This window comes from Halictus rubicundus, chromosome 6 (assembly GCF_050948215.1).
Source record: "Halictus rubicundus isolate RS-2024b chromosome 6, iyHalRubi1_principal, whole genome shotgun sequence".
In the NCBI taxonomy this organism is placed as follows: Eukaryota; Metazoa; Arthropoda; class Insecta; order Hymenoptera; family Halictidae; genus Halictus; species Halictus rubicundus.
The window spans coordinates 12,582,953-12,604,804 of NC_135154.1; the positions used below are offsets into that span (position 1 = coordinate 12,582,953).

Here is a 21,852-nt window from a genome sequence, read left to right on the forward strand (position 1 = left end):
AGAATTGAACTATTAAGAAATTGCACGATTATAAGCTGACCTACATGAGATTAGCAGTTGTGATGTTAGAACGTCTAATATTTGTAGGTTCAAATCAATATTAATTTTCTTTATTTCATAAGAACCAAGTAGATATCTTAGAATATTTATCGTATCTTCGCCGAATATTAATCTCACATCATTAGAAATTTTAATTAATATTTCCTGCTCAAGGTTTTCCCTTACTTGCACTAATGGTTCATCAGAAACTTTGGTTCGTACATTATGAAATGTTTTAGTACTCAAGTAATCAAAGGCTTGAAGAACTGTAGTCTGCAAACAATAATAAAAACTCGGTAATCAATCTTAAAAATACTAGTTATAAATATCAAAAATGAATTTTTACCTGTAACACAGATTCAGTGACATTTCCAAATAGTAATTTAGTCCATCTAACAACTGCTTCTTGTTGCAATGCATTATTACTTCCAACACCAGCTAATAATTCACAGATAATATCTACAGCAGCACATGTTAACGTTAGATGAGAATCCAATTCATCTGCTTCTTCTGTCAAAGGAACCAAGAAACAAGAGCATACTTATTAAATACTTTCCAATATGTGTAAGCAAAGCATGCATAGTATGCATTTACCTTCGTAAGAATCATTTACTGTTTCTAACCAATGAGTTATCAGTGCATTATCATTGCTTCCCTCTACCGAATCCACAGCTTCGTAAGCTGTGTCTATAGAATAATCAGTTCTGTCAGCAACTAATTTTTGTAGTTCGCTTGCCAAACTTTTCTGTACAAATTCAAAAAAATCTGTATACATATTTTAATAGAATAAACCATGAAAAATTTTAAATATATTAGATATACTTTTATCTAGATATACATTTTATGTCATTACCGTTTTAATGTCCTCCACAAATCTCCATGGTATATCAGATAGAGGCATTAAGGTAGGTAATTGAACAATTTCTTCTTCCTGTTCAACTTCAAAACCCGGAACAACTGTTTTTAAAGTGTTGAAAACTCCGCTCACAGTTTTAGCTAAAAACCTATCAAGTCGAGGAGCAACAACATCTGCTTTTTTATCAGCACCACTGCTTGGACGTAGAAAATGTCGCAATTGTGGTGGACATACACTAGCTAACCGTGTAGTTAGAATTATGATATAATTTTCTAACTCAATACGCCCACCTTCTGGCAATACTAAATCCTTCATGATGGGTGCTAATTCTGGAATCTACATTTCATATGTTATGATAACTAAATGAAATAAAACATTGAAATGTAACCAAATGTTTAAATTTCAAATTACCTCTTGTAAACTAGCATGTAACTGAACGAAATCACGATATTGTCTCCTAACAGTTGCCGTCGTAGTTTCAAACAAATCAACTCCGCGTTGTTCCACGTCATCGAATTGAATGCAATATAGTAATTGTTGTGAACCATCAGGTTCAGTACGAAATTCTGTCCAAGGAATCAGTAGATTTGTAAATTGACTACCTTCGTATACTGCGTACGATTTTTCTTCAACATGTCTGGAAATACACAATGTAAAAGGATGTTCACTATTTAATTGAAAAGTTAAAACCTATTTGGAACTTACAAAGGAGTAGATACAGTTGACTTTTGTTGTAATACAGTCCTCAGTCTAGCAATTGTTGTTGCAAAATCTGTAGTATCTTCATACACTGGAGATAACTTATCTTCATCTAATTCAATATCTCCTTCTGACATACTTTGACCCCAAAGACCTCTATGTTCTGTGGGTAAATTGTCTAAGCGCAAAATAGGTCTTCCTTCGTTCAGAATTTTTTCCTTTGCCGAAGTTTTATTCTTACTTTCAGTTGTCGCTTTTGTAGAGGTGTCTAAGTTTGGTATTGGCCTTGGTATTATGACAGCTGTTGAAGATGTTATACCATCGCACAAAGTTTCAGATACCAATTTCTAAAACAATCATTACTGTTTCAATGCAAGATAATTAATTGACTAATGATAAATATAGAATTTTTGAAAAATATGCTGTACTTTTGTGCGTAATTTATTTTCTTCTGTGCTTTTCACTTTATCCTGAATTTTAGCACCATCGTTTAATGTAGGCTCTAATAACTCTAATATGCTTTGAAAAAGCCAATCTGGAGAACTGACTGTTTCTATAAGTAATAATAGTCTTTTTGCTAGAATAGACAGTAATAATTTACATGGCAACGAACTCGTTAGTTCCCATTGTAAAAATTCTTGTGCTAAGATACTGATCGTTTGATGAAGCATATGTTCCAAAGTCGATGCATTACGGGAACCAGGATGCAAATATTTGAATGCTTCTCTCATACTTTTTGCTGTCCCTTTTTCTACTCGTCTTGATGCTCTATAATATAAAGGAATTACTTGTAATAATAATAATTTTTTTTCATAAATGTATAAATGAAAACTGATACCTGTGATATTCTTTAAAATGTAAAAGAAGTACATTGGCTAACTGATGGGTAAGCTTCACCTTGTCTATTAAATGAATTTGATAGAACAGTTTGGTCAATAATTTTTTAAGTAATTCTTGTGCTTCATCCGGAAATGATTTGTCGTTACTGATAGACTCATACCATACTCGTATACATTTTGAGTTTATTTCTTTCACTAAATCATTCACACCTATTGATCTTTTTCTTCTCGAAGAAATGCTTCTTTCTTTCGATACTTTTCTATCTATACTTTTTGTTCTTGAATCTTTATCTATCTTTTTCTCAGTGAGCGCTTTTACTGATTTCTTGTCCACAGGTAATTTTAAACTACTTACTAACTTTTGATATAACCAGTCATCGAGGAATGTTATGCTAAGTGGGTTTCTTGCTTTTAATGCAAGTTGAAATAGGTAACAACTGAGCCATACTGACATTATTAGAATAAAAATAATCCATAATATAGAAACATAAATTGGTAATGGCGTGAGGCCAGCCCATTCCTGTATAACTAAAGACAAACTAGCACCCAATATACTTAAAATCAACAATATCTGGTTCAACCAGCTCATTGGTATAATTTTCCCCATTATAAACATAGTCCAACATTAATAATAACTTTAACATTATACTTCGTACCAATGGAATATAAACCTGTAAGAAACACAGTTTTATTACTAAAGCATAAAATAATTTAAAGCAAAATAAAATGTTTCACTTCATATTCACCAAATAATGTAACTCTTACTGTACTGATTATGTAATCAAGAAATGATAAAGTTCAATTTAAGACGAAAAATGATTATACTTAAAATCATATTTTAAATATAAATTTCCATTCAATCAACATACTGTTGCTTGTTTTTAAAAGACAAGATTCTTTAACTTTTTTAAAGAGGCAACATTAGTGTTTTATAACTTTAAGTGAAATTGTAAAATGTACCTTTTGCTCTTAAAATGATTCGTCATAATTGACATCATAATTCGAAATTTAACCTCAGTGTTTTCCATTTCCTCTCGAATCCAATCACCAAATTCTTATTGTACAAGTGTGGATCTCTCATGCACTACGATATTTGTAACTCTCTATCTTAGAATACTCGTGTTTATTCGCACGTGAGTCTGGACGACCATTTTATTTAAATTTTTTACTGCACAGAACGAACGAAGGACATCTTCGCGAATCTGACAGTTCTGCATCTATTCATCGTCACTCCTATTGTTTCCGCTTCAACGCAACAGACATTGTAACAGCGTAGTTTTTCTTCGTGTAGCACAAATAACACCGTATGACATGTGTATATCGATTGAAATTGAGCTCAAATAAATACGAAAATCGCGGTGCAACGCACTCGCATGCGAAGTATTATATCACAAGTACGAGGTATTGTACGAGTAATTGTCGTTCACTTTTTGTTGATAAAGAAGCGCGCTAACATATGCTCCGTTGTGACAAGCGTATGCATACATAAAGGAGACGTGTGGGACGATTGAGCATGAGCTATACGTATAGATGCAACGTATAGGTCGTACTATATAATTATTAATTTATTGCTTCGACAAAAGTATCAATTAGATCATACTTTTTATGAAAAGAAAAATAAAAAGAATTGCTTTTTATAAATAATTTATATTGTCTTAACTATAATTTTTTATCTGTATTCAAAAATTTGACTATTTTACGTTTTTTTACTTTTATAATACACTGTTAAACCAGAAATATGAAGTCAAGTATTTTTTGTTATTAATTGACAAACGTATTCTGCTATTATTTCCTATCTTTTAATTAATTTTTGGACTTTACAGCAAAGATGAAAAGAAGCGGTTACAATATTTGGATCGAGTTATGATCTATGATTTATGACTTACCTTACTATTTAGTTTAAATATTTAGTTTCTTCTTCTTGAAATGTGAACAACATTACACAAATTTTAATCCTCGAATGTGCTAAAATTTTTAAACCGACAGTTTAAATTGGATTAACACATTTTTATAAAATACTAATGATAAAGAATAATGTTATACCATTGGAAGGAATCGATTCGTATCAACGGTAGTGATAGCACCGTTTGAGACAATACTGAATGCTTTTATTGTAGTCTGGCTTATTGTAGATATGTTATCATTGTACAAGACTCGGAGAAATTTTTTATTAGATTCGTCGAAAGATATATCTATACAATAATATATCTATATTTACGATTGACGTTCAACGTTTTCTTTCGTAAAATCGCTTGATATCCAATTCTTTGGTTTTCAAAATGGCAGCGACATTTATTGGATACGAGATCATTTTTTGCAGTCTAAATTCTTCTAATTTTTTTTTCAACATTGAATGTTTAAACTGTCTCGGAAAGACTAGTTAAAGAGTTGGCGATTGTCACTGATTGTAAAAACAAGTGATTTAAACAATAGTCAGCATAGGAATTGCTATTAAATTATTATCCCTTGCATCACACTCTCCTTCTCAGCTCGTTGCACGACTTTCTTCTACTTATTACTTTCTAAATAAAAAACTTGTCTTAGCTGCAAGTTGCTAAGCAGCTAAATTTTGAATTTACCCCAACAGCAGTGTATCCTAAACGTAACAATGGAAAAATATTGATATACCCAACCATGCGAAAAAATTTACAACATTCCTATCCTGGACCAATATAAAGAATATTGAATATTATTTTATCGACCCAGTTTTAACCAATTTTGTGACATGAAAATTGTTTAACTAATTCGACTTATGTTATAGAAATAGCCGACCGTGCGTTGCGAAGCGCCCCGACAACAAATAGCAAACATAAATCAATTAAGTTCAAATAAAAAGTATTCTGAACTAATTTGGACATTATCGTAACGATTGCCTTATTAGTCAAGTTTGTTCGTATTAATAGCCAGCACGTAAATGCGTGCGAGTTATAGCGTTATGCGCGGTCGAACCGATCCGTCCTCCTCTTGAAATTGTTCAACACGTGCCCGACTTACGAAGAGAGTCGGCGCGCGATAGTCAGTCTAAACTGGCGCGGATCCACCCCATGCAGGTGCATGGACGCATGCATGTGCATGCAAGCCCCGAGGAGTGCACGCTCTAATTTTAGTCGTCGAAGCGTCGGAATAAACGTAAGTCACTCGGGGGCCTTGTAAGGCTAGAAGAAGCTCCCGGGGACTCCCGGCACGCGCTCCCCAACAGCCATAAGCATCCGTTCGACTACCGACAGCTATTTTCGCTATTTCTTTATTTGTATCGCAGTTTTGCCGGTCGTCTTGGGTTACGGTTCACCCGGCGCCTTCGACTTCGAGGAAACGGCTAAAATCAGCCGTCCCTGGGCCAACCGAAGACACCACGTTGAACAGAAGATCGCAGCCGGTCTTCTATCGACGGATCCGAAACGTGCGTCCAACGATAAGCCTAGAGATGATCGTTCCGCGAGGAACAACACGAAGGCTCGCAGGTTGAAACGGAAATAAATAACTCACGGAGTCACACGAACACCGTAGTCTCGTCAAATTGAATCGCTTCTGGCGAGATTCCGTCGTGATCTCTGGGCGGAACGTTTCGATCAAGATCTCGCGCGGAACGCTAAAGTCCATTAGTTACTGTTCACCGACTATTTTTAGGAAACGAAAACATTTGAATGTAGATCTTTGCACGCGGTATACCTGATCGATACGGTACATGCCATTCCAATAAAGTTCCTGTTCGAACATTCTTGCCGGGTCTTGAACGGATTATAGGCAAAACAGAAATGAGTAACTTTTTTTTTCATCGCTGCGAAAGATCTTCTTTACCCCTTCCTCCGAAATCGAACGAAAATACAGTCACTTAAAGTTACACATAGATTGGCTGGTTGCCAGAGTACACTGCATCCAGAGTAAAGTGTCACGAGAAACCAAAACACAATATTTCTCCCGAACCTCGCCGGGCACGAAATCGCAATTTGTTCAGCGACTATTATGTCATCATGTTGAACGTTCGCCAATGATATCGACCGCGATAAGATTCACATAATCCGACATCTACTTATTATATAATACAGTTTTATTATCATTAATCATATGGTATAATAAGAAGAACAATACGCCAGGCAGCAATATGAGCCGACGTTGATGCGCCTGGTTACGGTATTTTCCTTTATTTCCTGTCGTATACTTTCGCTCTCGTCGATTACCACCCCGTGCAGATATCGCAAATACCAAATTAAGTGCGCGTACGATAACAAGTAAGCCTTTGCGTGTGTGTGTCTGTATGTATGCGTGTGTAGATACCCATGTATGCCTGCGTATACACGTTTTGCGGGACCGAGAAAGGGCTCGTTGCAATGGCCGAGGAGATTATCAATAAATTAATTAACGTTAATAACAAACAGTCGTGTTGTATAAACTACAAAGTAAAGTACAGTCTGATAAATGTGTAGAATAAAGGCACTTCAGTAATTTTCGTTTCCCAAAACCACATTCCCCCGATTCTACCTTCTTCTCTCCTTCTTCTCTGTAACCTCGGTACGCCAGCATCAATGGAGACCGTAGCTCGAAAACCGCCGAGCACCAATAGAAAAAAAAAAGAAAAGAAAGCAGGTGATATAATCGTGAATCCCAGAGCCCGGTGCGACACCTTAGAAGCACTTGCGGTGTACGATACCGGGACCGGACTCGTCGTACTCTTGCTTGGAGATCCACATCTGTTGGAAAGTGGACAACGAAGCCAGGATGGATCCACCGATCCATACGGAGTACTTCCTCTCGGGGGGAGCGATGATCTTGATCTTGATGGTCGAGGGGGCGAGGGCAGTGATTTCCTTCTGCATACGATCGGCGATACCGGGGTACATGGTGGTACCACCGGAGAGTACAGTGTTGGCGTACAGGTCCTTACGGATGTCGACGTCGCACTTCATGATGGAGTTGTACACGGTCTCGTGGATACCGCAGGATTCCATACCCAAGAAGGATGGCTGGAAGAGAGCCTCGGGACAACGGAACCTCTCGTTACCGATGGTGATGACCTGTCCATCGGGCAACTCGTAGCTCTTCTCGAGGGAGGTGCTGGCGGCGGCGGTGGCCATTTCCTGTTCGAAGTCCAGGGCGACATAGCAAAGTTTCTCCTTGATGTCGCGGACAATTTCACGCTCAGCCGTGGTGGTGAAGCTGTAGCCTCTCTCGGTCAGGATCTTCATCAGGTAGTCGGTCAAGTCGCGACCGGCCAAGTCCAAACGGAGGATGGCATGGGGAAGGGCGTAACCTTCGTAGATGGGTACGGTGTGAGAGACACCGTCTCCGGAGTCCAAGACGATACCGGTGGTACGACCGGAAGCGTACAGGGACAGAACGGCCTGGATGGCGACGTACATGGCCGGGCTGTTGAACGTTTCGAACATGATCTGGGTCATCTTTTCACGGTTAGCCTTTGGGTTCAGGGGGGCCTCGGTGAGGAGGACAGGGTGTTCCTCGGGGGCAACACGCAATTCGTTGTAGAAGGTGTGATGCCAGATCTTCTCCATGTCATCCCAATTGGTGATTATACCGTGTTCTATAGGATACTTTAAGGTAAGTATACCTCTTTTACTCTGCGCCTCGTCCCCTACGTAGCTGTCTTTTTGACCCATACCGACCATCACACCCTGGAAAGGAACGGAAAGACTTAGTCAAATTGTTCACTTAGCTGTTTGATTGACTTGTTTCGAGAGATTCTTAGCGTTCTCTAATCAATTTTATTTCCTGAGTAACAGTCAAATTTGAATTGTAACTAACCTGATGACGCGGGCGGCCGACAATGCTGGGGAAGACAGCACGAGGTGCGTCATCTCCAGCGAATCCCGCCTTGCACATACCGGACCCATTGTCCACGACTAGTGCCGCAACATCATCATCACACATCTTGGCTGGTTTTAGTTACTTTCTGCAAGAGTGAAACAAATTACGTAAGATTGTATTCTCTTGTAATATGAATATTAATTACGGGGTTACATTAGCATTAAATAAGGGTGATTCAGTATCAAAAATTAAGAGACACAAACAAATGATTATACTGTAGTGGGAACTAAGCTGAAATTCTCAAGTGCTGGATTTACGCAACCACGCTCTATTTTAATGCAATAAGATCGATGCGTACAGAAATTTAGCAGAAATGGGCAGACAAGGTACAATTAAGACGAATAGAGGGGAATTTCTGAAAGCACAGGTGATTTCAAATTTTAGATAAAATAATAATAATACATAGATCCAATGGCTGGAGCGCAGTGACAACAGCTGATCGGTGTCAGCCTTGGATCAGCAGAAGGATAGACAAGGATAGATATGTGATTATTAATTAAGATAATTAATTATTATTAAGGATCATCGCTCGACTTTGACACAAGGCGCAGCGCGTGTCTCGGTCAAGCGATAGGAAAGTTTTTACTGCTGATAGATCGAAATTAATATTGAATTTCGTAACAGAATAAAATGCTAGTTTTAAACAGCAGATCAAGTAAGAAACGATAATATAGTTTCTTCGATACTGTAAATAATTTTAATTACTGCGGAAGCAAATTATTCTAAAGGGAACAAATGAAAAATAATTAGTAGTACAATACTGATAAAGAAATTGTTATATTAAAATGTTCATTTCAAATAACAGATAAAACTTCCTCGGTACTGTAAATAATTTTAATTACGAGGAACGTAAACGATTTGAAGATCAAACTACGATAGAATGGATCGTTTGGGACAAGCAGCTAGGTATGAATCACAAAAAGAAAAACCGATATCGACAGTAATCAGCATTCTTCTATCAAGGAATTGCGTTCACTGTTACTATCTCAGGTAGAAGAAGAAGAAGAAGAAGAAGTTATCAGTTAATTGTAAGATACGCGTCGAATCGGATCGACGGTGTCAACAGCGTGCGGCACAAATGTTAAAATCACAATTCGCGGAACATCACTTCACAATAATCCGCGGACATGCAAGCTCAAGCAACGATATCTTGAAGCGATCGACTGTGCTCGGTCCTCGTGCAGCCTGGGACAAGGTTGGCATCGATTTCCGCCGCGGGATCACTCGAAAGAGGGTTAATAAATCGCACAAATCGCGGAGCCTCCGACGGAAATCCACTATGTCCGCGGCGGTATCGATCGGAATGATAGATCGCGAGGACCGAGGAGCACAATCCCGAAGGCAACTTGCCGGTGCCTCACTTGCACGGTGCTTTGGAATTGTCTTGGAAAATAGAAGTCACTCGAGAAAATCTCATTTACCGTTCACTGACGAGTCGAAAAATCGGCAACGGTCGCTTTGGGCGTACGTCGTGCAAGAGACCGAGAGCGGCGAGTGGCACAGTGCCGGCTCTGTGGGGTCCCTTTATCCATATCGGTTCGCAGCCGAAAATAGCGATCCGCCCCTTAGATGGAAATCTATCGTGCATTAACACTCGTCTCAGCCCGCCGCCACCGCCTAGTCCTTAGTCGCCCTAACAGCGACGCCGAGAGGGAGAGACGCCGTGCGTCGCGACGAGGCGGCAGCCGACGGCCCCCCAATCCAAATAAGGACTCGTCACGCGCCAGGGCCGGCTGCCGTTGGGTGCTAATAACCGAGGGTCGAAGGGCACTCGATATATCACCGAGCATATCGATTATTCATTGATAACAACTACGTTCTATCCGCATAGATACGTAACGTTCGCTATGACACACCAGTGCATCATACCAAACATCCATACCGATATCAAGACCCGGGTTTAATTTAATTAATCTGAAATCGAAGAAAAGGCTACGAAGGTCTCTCGTAAGCAATCGGACGAGTCCATTCGAAAAATTATCGTGTGATATTTAGTATACGTACTCGATCAATTTTTACTGCTCAGTATGATTGTCTTAATTACATCTCTATTTGTAAAAGTCTAGTACCTTGTGAACTGGAATGTCTAATAAAAAAATGTTTCTAGACAGTTTCCATAGCTCGTAGATCGTTAGAAGTGTAATCGTTATAACAATTCTAGTTAGAATAACAAAAACGAAATTCAATCTTATACACGCCGACTCAGCCGATGTAACTGAACGTAAATCAATAAGTCGCATTATCCGAATTTGATGACACAACCATTTATCTTTTGCGACCCCATTCCGTGTCGTATTAAATTTATTACGATGTCATTAGAAAGACAAAACGATCCATTCCGGATCGCTCATTCACGCATGAGTTAAAATTTGCACGGTCTGCGTGCCAACAATAATAATCGGCATTGTGTGCATGGCGTGGCGATATTTTCAATGTTGCAGGGTTGCGATTAGCAGCAGCGCGCGCGCGCGCTCGCGCTCACCGTCATCGGAGATTCTTGGTCAATTAGTCGATGAAAAGTATATAGAGCCGAATTATTGGGTGATTAGGCTGCTTTCTATAATTGGGAATGCACGGGGCGACAACGGAGCTCGAGCCACCGCCGATCCCCTCCACCTTTTTGCAAGGTTCGACTGTGGAACCGCTTCGAACTGTTCGCAGATTCGCATTGCCGAGTTTCAACCCTGAAACGGCGCGGCGCGTATTTGTTACCGCGGAGACGTCTACACGCAATCTCTTCGACGCGGTGGTGGATTCGGCCGATTGAGTAAGAGTTTCGCTGACTTTGGTGATCGTGCCACGAACATGACCAACGGCAGAACAATATGAGGTGATTCACTTTCGCCACGTCCAAGTCTGCGAGGGATCTCGATACTTAATGAAAGGTAGATACGACTATATAAACCATCACGCTGTTAACTATCATGTAATCAATCGAGTAAACGATACAAACAAGCCCTAACGTTGAATCTTTTGTTCTTGAACAGTATACTGTTGGACATGATCAGGTGATTCTGATTAGTATGTATAAGGGTAGTTTCTTAGTTGAGAATAGCGGACGTCTGCGATATATATTTGTCGAAGGTTCGATACTTAAGCTCGAGGGTTAAGTAAGAGAGATTGAAATGATCAAAAATTTTACAGGTACATCGGCAGAAATGAGCGAAGCGTTTGAAACATGGACCGCATCGAAGGGGAAGAGCCAGGGATTCGCATGACCGTGTTCCTGGATGAACGTGCATCTGTCTTCGATTAATTGGCAACAAAGATTACGTAAAGAAGTCCGATCGGATACTCCTGGTAATTTTAATAGAAGCAATCAGTTCTTCCCTCGTATGATTCAGCCCATGCATGGTAGATGATGTATATTACTACCCCTCCCAAAATATTTCTTGTCTCTAGGTAGACACTAGTGCCGCTAGATTTTTATACGAGATACTTAATAAACGACATTTTCTTAGAAAATGTTTTTTAATATCCTGAATCCTTGATCCCCTTGTACTGTCCAATTGTTTTTTCTTTTTATTTGTTGCATCTTTAGTTAGCGAAACTCTCACCGGTGTTTTCGACACTGATCGAATTCGCCCTGACTGTTCACCATTTCGAATTACGAGAAAATGGTATTAACGAGAAAATATCAATCCCGTCCTTTGTTACGGTGTATTTTAACACGTTCCGGACGGACCCGGCAGAACTATTGTTTTTCTTTTTTTGCCTATGTTAAAACCCGGCAGGATTGCCGAGTGAACGCGATGCTGCGTTAACTATAATGGAGTGGCTGAGTACCGTTTTAACTAGAAAAGCTAATTAGAATTTTGACAACGTTCTTCTAATTCAATTGAAAGCTAGCGTACTAACGGTCTGATATTACTACGAAAACGCCTTTGTTCAGGGGATCGTTAAATGAACAGCTACGATTTGATTCGTTGTAAGAATATAAGACTGATTTATTCCGTAGATGTAAACTTATATACAAAAGATGACGTATATGTTCGGACGATGTTCGCCGGAAAAAATCTCACCGCCACGTAGAAACAATACCGATAGGATTAAACTAACGGAGATAAAATTAGACGAAGCGGTGCGGCAGTGAACGGTACATTTTGGGAAAAGGTGTAGCAATAACAATATCGATAGTAATAATAATTTGAATCGAGCATAACTGCTTAGAAGCACTTGCGGTGAACGATGCCAGGGCCAGACTCGTCGTATTCTTGCTTGGAGATCCACATCTGTTGGAAGGTGGACAGGGAGGCCAGGATAGATCCACCGATCCATACGGAGTATTTCCTCTCGGGGGGAGCGATGATCTTGATCTTGATGGTCGAGGGGGCAAGGGCGGTGATTTCCTTCTGCATACGGTCGGCAATACCAGGGTACATGGTGGTACCACCGGAGAGTACGTTGTTGGCGTACAAGTCCTTACGGATGTCGACGTCGCACTTCATGATGGAGTTGTACACGGTCTCGTGGATACCGCAGGATTCCATACCCAAGAAGGATGGCTGGAAGAGAGCCTCGGGGCAACGGAACCTCTCGTTACCGATGGTGATGACCTGTCCATCGGGCAACTCGTAGCTCTTCTCGAGGGAGGTGCTGGCGGCGGCGGTGGCCATTTCCTGTTCGAAGTCCAGGGCGACATAGCAAAGTTTCTCCTTGATGTCGCGGACAATTTCACGCTCAGCCGTGGTGGTGAAGCTGTAGCCTCTCTCGGTCAGGATCTTCATCAGGTAGTCGGTCAAGTCGCGACCGGCCAAGTCCAAACGGAGGATGGCATGGGGAAGGGCGTAACCTTCGTAGATGGGTACGGTGTGAGAGACACCGTCTCCGGAGTCCAAGACGATACCGGTGGTACGACCGGAAGCGTACAGGGACAGAACGGCCTGGATGGCGACGTACATGGCCGGGCTGTTGAACGTTTCGAACATGATCTGGGTCATCTTTTCACGGTTAGCCTTTGGGTTCAGGGGGGCCTCGGTGAGGAGGACAGGGTGTTCCTCGGGGGCAACACGCAATTCGTTGTAGAAGGTGTGGTGCCAGATCTTCTCCATATCATCCCAGTTGGTGATGATACCGTGCTCGATCGGGTATTTCAGGGTGAGGATACCTCTCTTGCTCTGGGCTTCGTCACCGACATAGCTGTCTTTTTGTCCCATACCGACCATCACACCCTGATGACGGGGGCGACCGACGATCGAGGGGAAGACGGCGCGGGGAGCGTCGTCTCCGGCGAAACCGGCCTTGCACATACCGGATCCATTGTCGACAACAAGGGCTGCTACTTCGTCGTCACACATTTTGTTTCTTCTTCGTTTTTAGTCTCTGTAACAAAAATCGCGGCCTTTCTTGGTTCCTCGTTCTTGTTCTCTTTTAAACATTCAAAGTATTGATACGCATAATCGTCGCAACGTTGCACTTGGTAAGCTAGCTACCTGTCGATGTCAGGGTCAGAGATGCTAAGTGTGTGGATAGATTAATCTACGTCTCGCAAAACAAATGAAACAAAGACTCGCGGCGGTGAGCACTAGATTTGTCGTATGTAGGTTCTTGTCAAAAAATTTATAGCAAAAATCGGTTGAAGGAAATGATGAATCCAAATAAACAGAAAGACTTGAGGAGAATCAAGCCCGGCCAGTATTAACGCGTGAAGAAAAACTAATATAAAATTGTCGAAAAAGATCGCACTGACTGAAAACGAGATATAAATATCCGTAGAATCGTTGAATTTTATTTACGTGAATTAAAAAGGAAAAAGAATGGCCCAGAAAGAATGTCCAGCGAAACAGTCGGTATTTGCGTCTTCAAGTATCACCGCGAGATAAAAATGAATTTCGCAAACGGAGAAAAAATAAATGATTATGTCGAAGCGGAGAGGCTCTCGGAAGATTCGGTGAGATTTTCACGAAAAGCGTCGACGCTCGCCAGAATTGACCCAGTTGCCTATAAAACGATAGGCAAGCGGTCCCGGCGTCGCAGCACTATTTCGGTGCGCCGCGACGCTAACTTTAGACGTACGACCGACGGACGATCCCTAATAAGTGCAAGCGACGATTATGGTGGGCACCACCGTCTTCGTTCGCCGCGGCTGTGCTCGGTTCACGAGGATAAAGCATAACGACGAGGCCCGCGCGTGCCAAAATTATGCTGTGCTCACAAAAGGACGAGCCTCGCACACGGGCAAAGACCTCGAATATGTCTAAACACGATGATAGGGCCGGCCATTCGCCTCGTGCGCGCGTATTTCTAGCTTTGGTGATTAGTTCTGTTAGTAGAATCTCGTCAAATTAACGAAAACAGATATCCTTGGACAGAAAACTATTTATTCACCGGGGAAACTGAAAACTTTCGTTGTTCAAGAACGTTATACTCTTTATTCGCTGTGAATATAATCTGCGAGGGGTTTGTTGGAAAGTTAGAAATAGCCGAGCGGTTAGAATTTCTTGGATTGCTACACTACTGTCTCATAAATCTCTACCAAAGCGTTGTGAATCAAGAATTGGCTACTATGTTGATCAACCGAGGCTTGGAGTGTGATATATCGAATTTTATGTAGGATAGGTATTATTGAAAATAATTTTATTACTGCCAAAATAACTTTTTACCATTTCGCTATTTGTGACGCGTCTTGTGGCTAATGATAGATAGATCAGAGACAGATCAAAAGAATTTAAGAATACCGATTTGTTAGTTTCAGCTTATTAAAATTCTGTTCCTTGCAATTGACGCAAACAATTTTTATTTTGCACAAAGATCCACAGTCTAGTGACAGATTATTTGTGTATTATGAATTTGCAAGTTTTCTGTGCAGGATAGTGTACTGATTTTTGCATTTAATTAGACCTTTTTCATTACGATACGAAGCGTTATTTTGCATGAAAATGCTTAAAAATGTTGGTACAATATCAAAGTATTTTTTAAGTTCACATAAAATATTGAAATTAAAATGTAATAGAATAGATTATTTTCATGGAGGAAAACAAGATTTGTGGATACTGTCGGATACAATCCGAATACGTACTTGCTGTATTCTATTGATGGAAAAACAGATTTAATTGACTTAACAAGAAATTGAAGGTACTCGAATTAATACAATTCATTGTCAATATTATTTCAGGCAAGTCCAATGTCAATTCGAGACACTGCTACGAAAATTAAATTGAAAAATTATTAGACTGCAGATTCCCTTCACTTTCAGTTTACCTGACTATCTGAAATATAGTGAAAAGATAAACGAAGCTTTACATTTGTGCTTTAGTGTGATAAAAAATATCAAACATACTAGCCTATCTAACGTATCAAATATTTCCGACTGAATTCATTCCGTAAGATCAAATGCTATCAACAATATACAATCGAAATGTTATTGACAAAAAGTGAAATATATCATACTGAAAATTAGGTTTAAAAATTCTGAGATCCGAATGCGTTCATTAGTTACGATTAGACTGCGGATTTGATGCGCGTTTATGGAAGAAAGAAATGAAAAAACACTGGAAATATCAGAATAATTTAAGGATACTGTCACCTTGTTTTCGATTAAAATTATTAAGAGACAAGTCTCGTATTAGGCTATCCTCGAAGAGTGTTACATCGCATAAAGATCCGGAGTCTAATTATAACGAAGAAATGGAACATGTACAATCACTCGTAGGCAATCAGCGTATCACTCGAGTATCGAACACTATTAAAATGAACCCTTGGTGCTATTTCAGATGCGATAAACCGGAAGGAAACCCGACGACTCCCTTAAAAAGCGAGCGCCCGGGGAGTTACGGTTCGCTTGAACGAAATGATCGAAAAGCGTTCAACGAAGAGGACCGATCGAGTACGAGCGTGTATCGTCGACAGCGTCGAGGGTTCAGGAAGTAGCCGATAGTATCCAAAGAGATGTAATATACCGTTCCAGAGAGCAGTTTCTACGTACCGTGCACGGGACAGAGTTGGAGTGCCGTCTGTGCTTGGGGAGCGTCGCGACGTCGAATATATGCTCTCGTCAGGACGCCCCCGCATTCTCGCGCGATGGTGCTTGCCCGACAGGCACGAAAAAGGCTTGCCTCGTGTGGCGTCGCGACGCTCGCCGAACTAGGCGGCCCCCAGGCCCTAACGCGGGCCGAGGGAACTGCGTCTCGCTGTGAAAACATTCTACAACCGTTTCCCCTTATAGTTTTCTGACTTTTCGTGGATTCTCCGGACTCCCGCACCCCTTTTCCTCGCTCCAGAGGGAGGTTCGGTCGAAATACTCTCTCGTAAACTCGATTCTAGCATTTACGACTCCGGGAAAACCCGCGTAGACCGACGTCTTCCTCACCGAGTCATTTGCTCTATTGCGTAGCGTAGATTTGCATTACTTAACCCTTTCGAGACTGTTGGGACACATATATCCGTCTCGAAAGGGTTAAAACGGATATGAGCTCGCGAAACACGAAGGGAAGGTTTACGTTTACTGTAACGTTTGTTTCTTCGCCACGGATTTCGCGCTCATTCGCCTGTTTTGGGGTGGAGTTCGCGCGAACAACGGCAATACGTGGATCTACTTGTTGCGTGTGTGTATGCGTGCGAAAAGGATTGGCATCGGACCGAGTCCATTTGTCAGAAAAAGGTGCGATAATTGTCGTTCGCAGGTGTGGTAGTCCGGGACCATTCTTGATAGAGCTCGGTGCACGATCAAATCTGTCTTCTATCGGCTAAAAGTGAAGGTTCTAAATCTGTTAGCAGGAACGGATAATGTCTGTGTCAAAATTGAGGGGATCATTTAAAAATACGTGATTTAAGTCAGCCGTTGCGTTCGCAAGCTGGAAGATTTATCATCGTGATTAGCACAGGTGAACAGGGACCGTTCCACGGTATGCCGTTAGCCCGTTGCCTCTCGGTCCCTTTCCCTCTTCGCGGTCTCTGGAGATTATAACGAGAGTGGATATTACTGGTACAAAGTTAACGGTCGTTTTGCTTTATTACGGAAGTGGATTTTCGGACCTCTGTCGTTGTCTTGTTGGAGAAGTGTCGGAGCTAGTTGCGCTACGCTTCTAGGGAAATGATGCGCCTACAAGATTCCAATTAGTTTTGCTGTAACACTTTCCGTGTCCAAATAGAACTTTCCTTGAACGTGTTTCATGCATTTGAGAGAGAGAGAGAAATTCCATTTTATATGGAGAATATTTTGATACCTTAAACAGGCGTAAGAATGCATATATGAAATTATAAACTTATTATTTTATTTTATTATTCTTTTATTTGTATGTACGTGTGTACAATTTTCAGATAGAATACTGTCTTTCGTACAAGTGATACATACATTGAATTGTAATTAACAATCGTAAGACTACTTGTAACGATAGTTTTCACTTCTTTAGATGCGCAACTTATGGAGAAATATTACAGAGGAAAAATGTATTATAATTCTTAACGTAAATTCAATCTTAATATAATAGCACGGTTATCGCTATTTTTACATACTGAAATACCTACGCAAGATCGATATAAATTTCCAAAAAGCGGATTTTATGCAATCATGACAAAAATGAGTAGATGTAATTTAAAACAGTAAAGAAGTGAGAAGAATTTGAAAATACTGTTATATTATTTTCCACCTGTTAAACATATTAATGGAGAAAATAATTTTCTATTTCACTCCAGTTTCGCGCAGGAGCCATTGTAGATGCTAGAATCGCAATAGTCGACGGTAAAAATATGAATTTACACAAACGGGTGCGGTTAACTGAAGAATGTTTGTCCGTTGTATCATCTGTGGCAGCTATGACAACTGGTGCTGTTGCTATTGCGGCTCCACTTCACCTTTAAAGGCGTTTAAAGTCTGTTTAATGGCTGGGTCAATTTTAGTTCGGCGGCTACCGCGGCGCGGGGCGAAGCTTGACTCTTGCATGATACGCATTCGCCTTTTTCTACCAGATATCAGGGCAGGAGGAATATTTCGAGATTACGCGCAGGGACGAAAATAAATCGCAGAATCCGCGGCTCTTTTATCGGCCAATCCCGCGTTCCGGCGTCCCCTTATCGACGGAAAAGCTCCTCGAAGAATGCAGTGAAATAATCCCCGTCGAGTGATCACGAAGTCCCTGAAAGTACCGACGCCATAGATCGGCCTGTTGGAAAATACAAACGAGCTTTTTTTAGGAAGTGTTCCGCGGGGGCCAGAAAAAATATATACGAAAGGGAGTCGTCCAGAAGCAGATTAGGCATATTAGGCCAAGGTCGTCGGCTGCCGCGAAGCCACAACAATAGTTATTTTAAAACAACTTCGGTTTTTCGCCGCTGCCTGCGGGGAAAGTGTCAGGGACTTGAGCATCTCGAAGATAATAGTAATCTTTTCTTGTTTAAATCTGTCTGCACACGTGTGTAGAAATTTACAAACATATGTCTTCCATAATGCTTCTTTAAAATTAAAATCGATATGGTGAAAGAAACGATCGTGTATGTTCTTGCGACTATGATCAATATATGTGTATCGTAGAAAGATGTTAATTAGAGAGCAAAAGTGTGCATTAACGTTAAACTAATACGGTTCTGAAGTTTCTCCATTGTTACGTATGTTGCAGATATATCTCCGGAAAACACAACAAGACAGACAGAGAGAGAAAGAGAGGAAGAGTTCATCGAAAGTGACTGCGACGGTCCTTTTCGGTCTAGTTGTATCTTCTAAAGCTAAGATATCAGGTATAGTATTGGATGACTTAAGACAGTGGTGCTTGAAGGACGCAAACAATGGTATGAGACAACGTGTATGTATTTAATTTGAGATTGATATCGTATAACAATATAGCAATATATAGTGTATAATATTTACAAAATAAATTAAAGTAGAAGTATATTGATGGTGAGTTTGCTTCAATTAGCAGGCTAAGTATCATATAATAAGTTTAAGTAATTTCTTGTTGGAGGCGTAGGGATCTCGCATAACAGTAATAGAGACAGCTTTCCTCGAGGTTGGTCCAATCCTGTCGAAGATCCTGTTTTTCTTCGCGTATGCCCATAATGTCCCTTTCTTGCTCGAAAGATGCATTTGGCAGCGGTCAGCCGACAACGTATCGTAAACGACATTTTATTTCCGATACTGAAGAAGGAATGGCCTTCGACGAGTTAGCCTGTGTATCGAGAACCGACCTAACACCTTCGCCGACTTCCTCGGTCGTGATGAAGTGACATATGAAAGAGCGATCTTCGTAACTCGATCGAGAGTTACGAGATCGACAGTATGATCAGCCAGGCGGTCGTACCCTGCGGGACGACGTTACATGGCCACGACGATAAAGATTCGATGAGATCTGATGATGATCCAAGTTCTGCGATATTTCGATAAAGTTGTTTTACTGCAGCATTGTATCCGTTCAAGATAATCGAACAGATTATATGTCCGATCAGCTTGACATCGACTGAAGGTTGTTCGGTGTACGTGCGACGTCGATGATGTGACGACGACATGCTTAGAAGCACTTGCGGTGGACAATGCCAGGGCCAGACTCGTCGTATTCCTGCTTGGAGATCCACATCTGTTGGAAGGTGGACAGGGAGGCCAGGATGGATCCACCGATCCATACGGAGTATTTCCTCTCGGGGGGAGCGATGATCTTGATCTTGATGGTCGAGGGGGCAAGGGCGGTGATTTCCTTCTGCATACGGTCGGCAATACCAGGGTACATGGTGGTACCACCGGAGAGTACGTTGTTGGCGTACAAGTCCTTACGGATGTCGACGTCGCACTTCATGATGGAGTTGTACACGGTCTCGTGGATACCGCAGGATTCCATACCCAAGAAGGACGGCTGGAAGAGAGCCTCGGGGCAACGGAACCTCTCGTTACCGATGGTGATGACCTGTCCATCGGGCAACTCGTAGCTCTTCTCGAGGGAGGTGCTGGCGGCGGCGGTGGCCATTTCCTGTTCGAAGTCCAGGGCGACATAGCAAAGTTTCTCCTTGATGTCGCGGACAATTTCACGCTCAGCCGTGGTGGTGAAGCTGTAGCCTCTCTCGGTCAGGATCTTCATGAGGTAGTCGGTCAAGTCGCGACCGGCCAAGTCCAAACGGAGGATGGCATGGGGAAGGGCGTAACCTTCGTAGATGGGTACGGTGTGAGAGACACCGTCTCCGGAGTCCAAGACGATACCGGTGGTACGACCGGAAGCGTACAGGGACAGAACGGCCTGGATGGCGACGTACATGGCCGGGCTGTTGAACGTTTCGAACATGATCTGGGTCATCTTTTCACGGTTAGCCTTTGGGTTCAGGGGGGCCTCGGTGAGGAGGACAGGGTGTTCCTCGGGGGCAACACGCAATTCGTTGTAGAAGGTGTGGTGCCAGATCTTCTCCATGTCATCCCAGTTGGTGATGATTCCGTGCTCGATCGGGTATTTCAGGGTGAGGATACCTCTCTTGCTCTGGGCTTCGTCACCGACATAGCTGTCCTTTTGTCCCATACCGACCATCACACCCTGATGACGGGGGCGACCAACGATCGAGGGGAAGACGGCGCGGGGAGCGTCGTCTCCGGCGAAACCGGCCTTGCACATACCGGATCCATTGTCGACAACAAGGGCTGCTACTTCGTCGTCGCACATGTTGCTGCTTTTTTAGTGTCTCTAAAATGAAAAATTTGGTTGAGTAATTAATCCTGTACAAGCATGCAAAGCGTATGTTGTCTATTTCAGTATCTACATTCAATGAACTTTCAGGTGCCTCCACTTTTCAATATCTACTGATCATCTAATAATGTTTTTATGAAAGTAGAATTTTGAGTTAAACAAAATTGATTTTGTTCCGCTGTTTTACAGAATCTACTGCTACCTCCTCTTAAAACTATCGTTTCATTTTCGACATTGAAATGTAAATAATTTGTCAAAGTTTCAAAACAGTTTAGATCGACTCGATTGTTTAATTTTGATCTTTCGCAGTAAATTTTTCACTATAAAGCGTCCCTAAGATTTCGAAAATATCGAACCACAAAATTTCGCTACTCGACCGACGATTTATAACCTCCCGTTTGCAAACGTATTTTTTGCACCTCCCAGCGGGCAAGCTGGGTCATTTGTGTTAGGGACTAATTTTGTTACTGTTCTAGGCAATCAAGAAATCTAAAAAAAAATCTGGAATACGTATCGAAGTCCCTAATTGAACATATAGTCGTTGGAACGTCAAATGTTTAAATGGGAACAACTAAATATTGAAATAAGCAAAATTTCGCTCCAGATATGAACGACTCGGGTTGCCCGCAGAGGGTTTAGAACTTCTCGCACTGAACTTCTGAGAATGGATCCCCGCACCTATTCCCGCGTACTAATTTTCGAAATCCTATTAATCGATCTGCTAGGAACACTTTGGTCACCACAAAAAGCACAGATCAACCCGGCGGATCGTGCTGTACACTACACACCAGAATCTCTTCGAGTACCTGACGAAATGAAAGGAAAGAGAACGTGGAAGACTTTCGGTAGAATTACTAACCGTGGGGGTGAGTTGTGAATCGACGGGCGGCTGAGGCGCGGCTGAGCCTCGAAGGCGTCGCGACGCCAGATATAACATCCGCAGCGTACGCGACGCTACCGAAGATGGGCACGCGGGACGCCTCCAGGGCTGGCCAGCACCTCTGCC

At 41.7% G+C, this 21,852-nt stretch overlaps 4 protein-coding genes and 1 long non-coding RNA gene across 7 annotated transcripts; 1 reads left to right on the forward strand and 4 right to left on the reverse strand.

Moving 5' to 3' along the window:
- Window positions 1–4: 4 nt before the first annotated feature.
- Window positions 5–6,799, reverse strand: LOC143355253 (uncharacterized). Of its 2 annotated transcripts, XM_076789943.1 has the most exons (11): window positions 4,477–6,799; window positions 4,320–4,398; window positions 3,394–3,678; window positions 2,433–3,104; window positions 2,023–2,362; window positions 1,601–1,941; window positions 1,307–1,532; window positions 893–1,231; window positions 634–784; window positions 386–549; window positions 5–312 (listed from the first exon to the last, which is right to left on the reverse strand). In XM_076789943.1, the coding sequence occupies exons 4-11, from the start codon at window positions 3,047–3,049 to the stop codon at window positions 13–15; spliced, it is 2,478 nt and encodes an 825-aa protein (XP_076646058.1). In that variant the 5' UTR covers window positions 3,050–3,104; window positions 3,394–3,678; window positions 4,320–4,398; window positions 4,477–6,799; the 3' UTR covers window positions 5–12. The 2 variants fall into 2 exon arrangements, with proteins under 2 accessions (XP_076646058.1, XP_076646057.1); XM_076789942.1 differs by lacking the exons at window positions 4,320–4,398; window positions 4,477–6,799 and having other exon boundaries at window positions 3,394–3,991.
- Window positions 6,800–6,922: 123 nt separating this feature from the next.
- Window positions 6,923–9,833, reverse strand: LOC143355256 (actin, muscle). The gene is made up of 3 exons (XM_076789946.1): window positions 9,675–9,833; window positions 8,191–8,338; window positions 6,923–8,060 (listed from the first exon to the last, which is right to left on the reverse strand). The coding sequence occupies exons 2-3, from the start codon at window positions 8,314–8,316 to the stop codon at window positions 7,056–7,058; spliced, it is 1,131 nt and encodes a 376-aa protein (XP_076646061.1). The 5' UTR covers window positions 8,317–8,338; window positions 9,675–9,833; the 3' UTR covers window positions 6,923–7,055.
- A 407-nt stretch (window positions 9,834–10,240) lies between these two features.
- LOC143355260 (uncharacterized) lies at window positions 10,241–19,454 on the forward strand. Of its 2 annotated transcripts, none has more exons than XR_013082466.1 (3): window positions 10,241–11,138; window positions 11,398–11,553; window positions 18,807–19,454. It is a non-coding gene; the product is annotated as an uncharacterized LOC143355260 (long non-coding RNA). The 2 variants fall into 2 exon arrangements; XR_013082467.1 differs by lacking the exon at window positions 18,807–19,454 and adding an exon at window positions 15,966–16,171 and having other exon boundaries at window positions 10,289–11,138.
- On the reverse strand, window positions 12,332–16,335 carry LOC143355255 (actin, clone 205-like). Its single transcript, XM_076789945.1, has 2 exons — window positions 16,178–16,335; window positions 12,332–13,575 (listed from the first exon to the last, which is right to left on the reverse strand). The coding sequence occupies exon 2, from the start codon at window positions 13,548–13,550 to the stop codon at window positions 12,420–12,422; it is 1,131 nt and encodes a 376-aa protein (XP_076646060.1). The 5' UTR covers window positions 13,551–13,575; window positions 16,178–16,335; the 3' UTR covers window positions 12,332–12,419.
- Window positions 19,455–19,547: 93 nt separating the features above from the next.
- Window positions 19,548–21,851, reverse strand: LOC143355254 (actin, clone 205). The gene is made up of 2 exons (XM_076789944.1): window positions 21,706–21,851; window positions 19,548–20,843 (listed from the first exon to the last, which is right to left on the reverse strand). Exon 2 carries the CDS (start codon window positions 20,820–20,822, stop codon window positions 19,692–19,694), a length of 1,131 nt encoding a protein of 376 aa, XP_076646059.1. The 5' UTR covers window positions 20,823–20,843; window positions 21,706–21,851; the 3' UTR covers window positions 19,548–19,691.
- Window position 21,852: the final 1 nt, after the last annotated feature.

Coding starts and splice junctions, on each gene's coding strand:
- LOC143355253 (XM_076789943.1), bottom strand. CDS start 3,049: ATGTTTATAATGGGGAAAATTATACCAATGAGCTGGTTGAACCAGATA. Junction 2,363..2,432: donor CATTTTAAAGAATATCACAG/GTATCAGTTTTC, acceptor TTTATATTATAG/AGCATCAAGACGAGTAGAAA. Junction 785..892: donor TTGTGGAGGACATTAAAACG/GTAATGACATAA, acceptor GAATTTGTACAG/AAAAGTTTGGCAAGCGAACT.
- LOC143355256 (XM_076789946.1), bottom strand. CDS start 8,316: ATGTGTGATGATGATGTTGCGGCACTAGTCGTGGACAATGGGTCCGGT. Junction 8,061..8,190: donor TCGGCCGCCCGCGTCATCAG/GTTAGTTACAAT, acceptor GTTCCTTTCCAG/GGTGTGATGGTCGGTATGGG.
- LOC143355255 (XM_076789945.1), bottom strand. CDS start 13,550: ATGTGTGACGACGAAGTAGCAGCCCTTGTTGTCGACAATGGATCCGGT.
- LOC143355254 (XM_076789944.1), bottom strand. CDS start 20,822: ATGTGCGACGACGAAGTAGCAGCCCTTGTTGTCGACAATGGATCCGGT.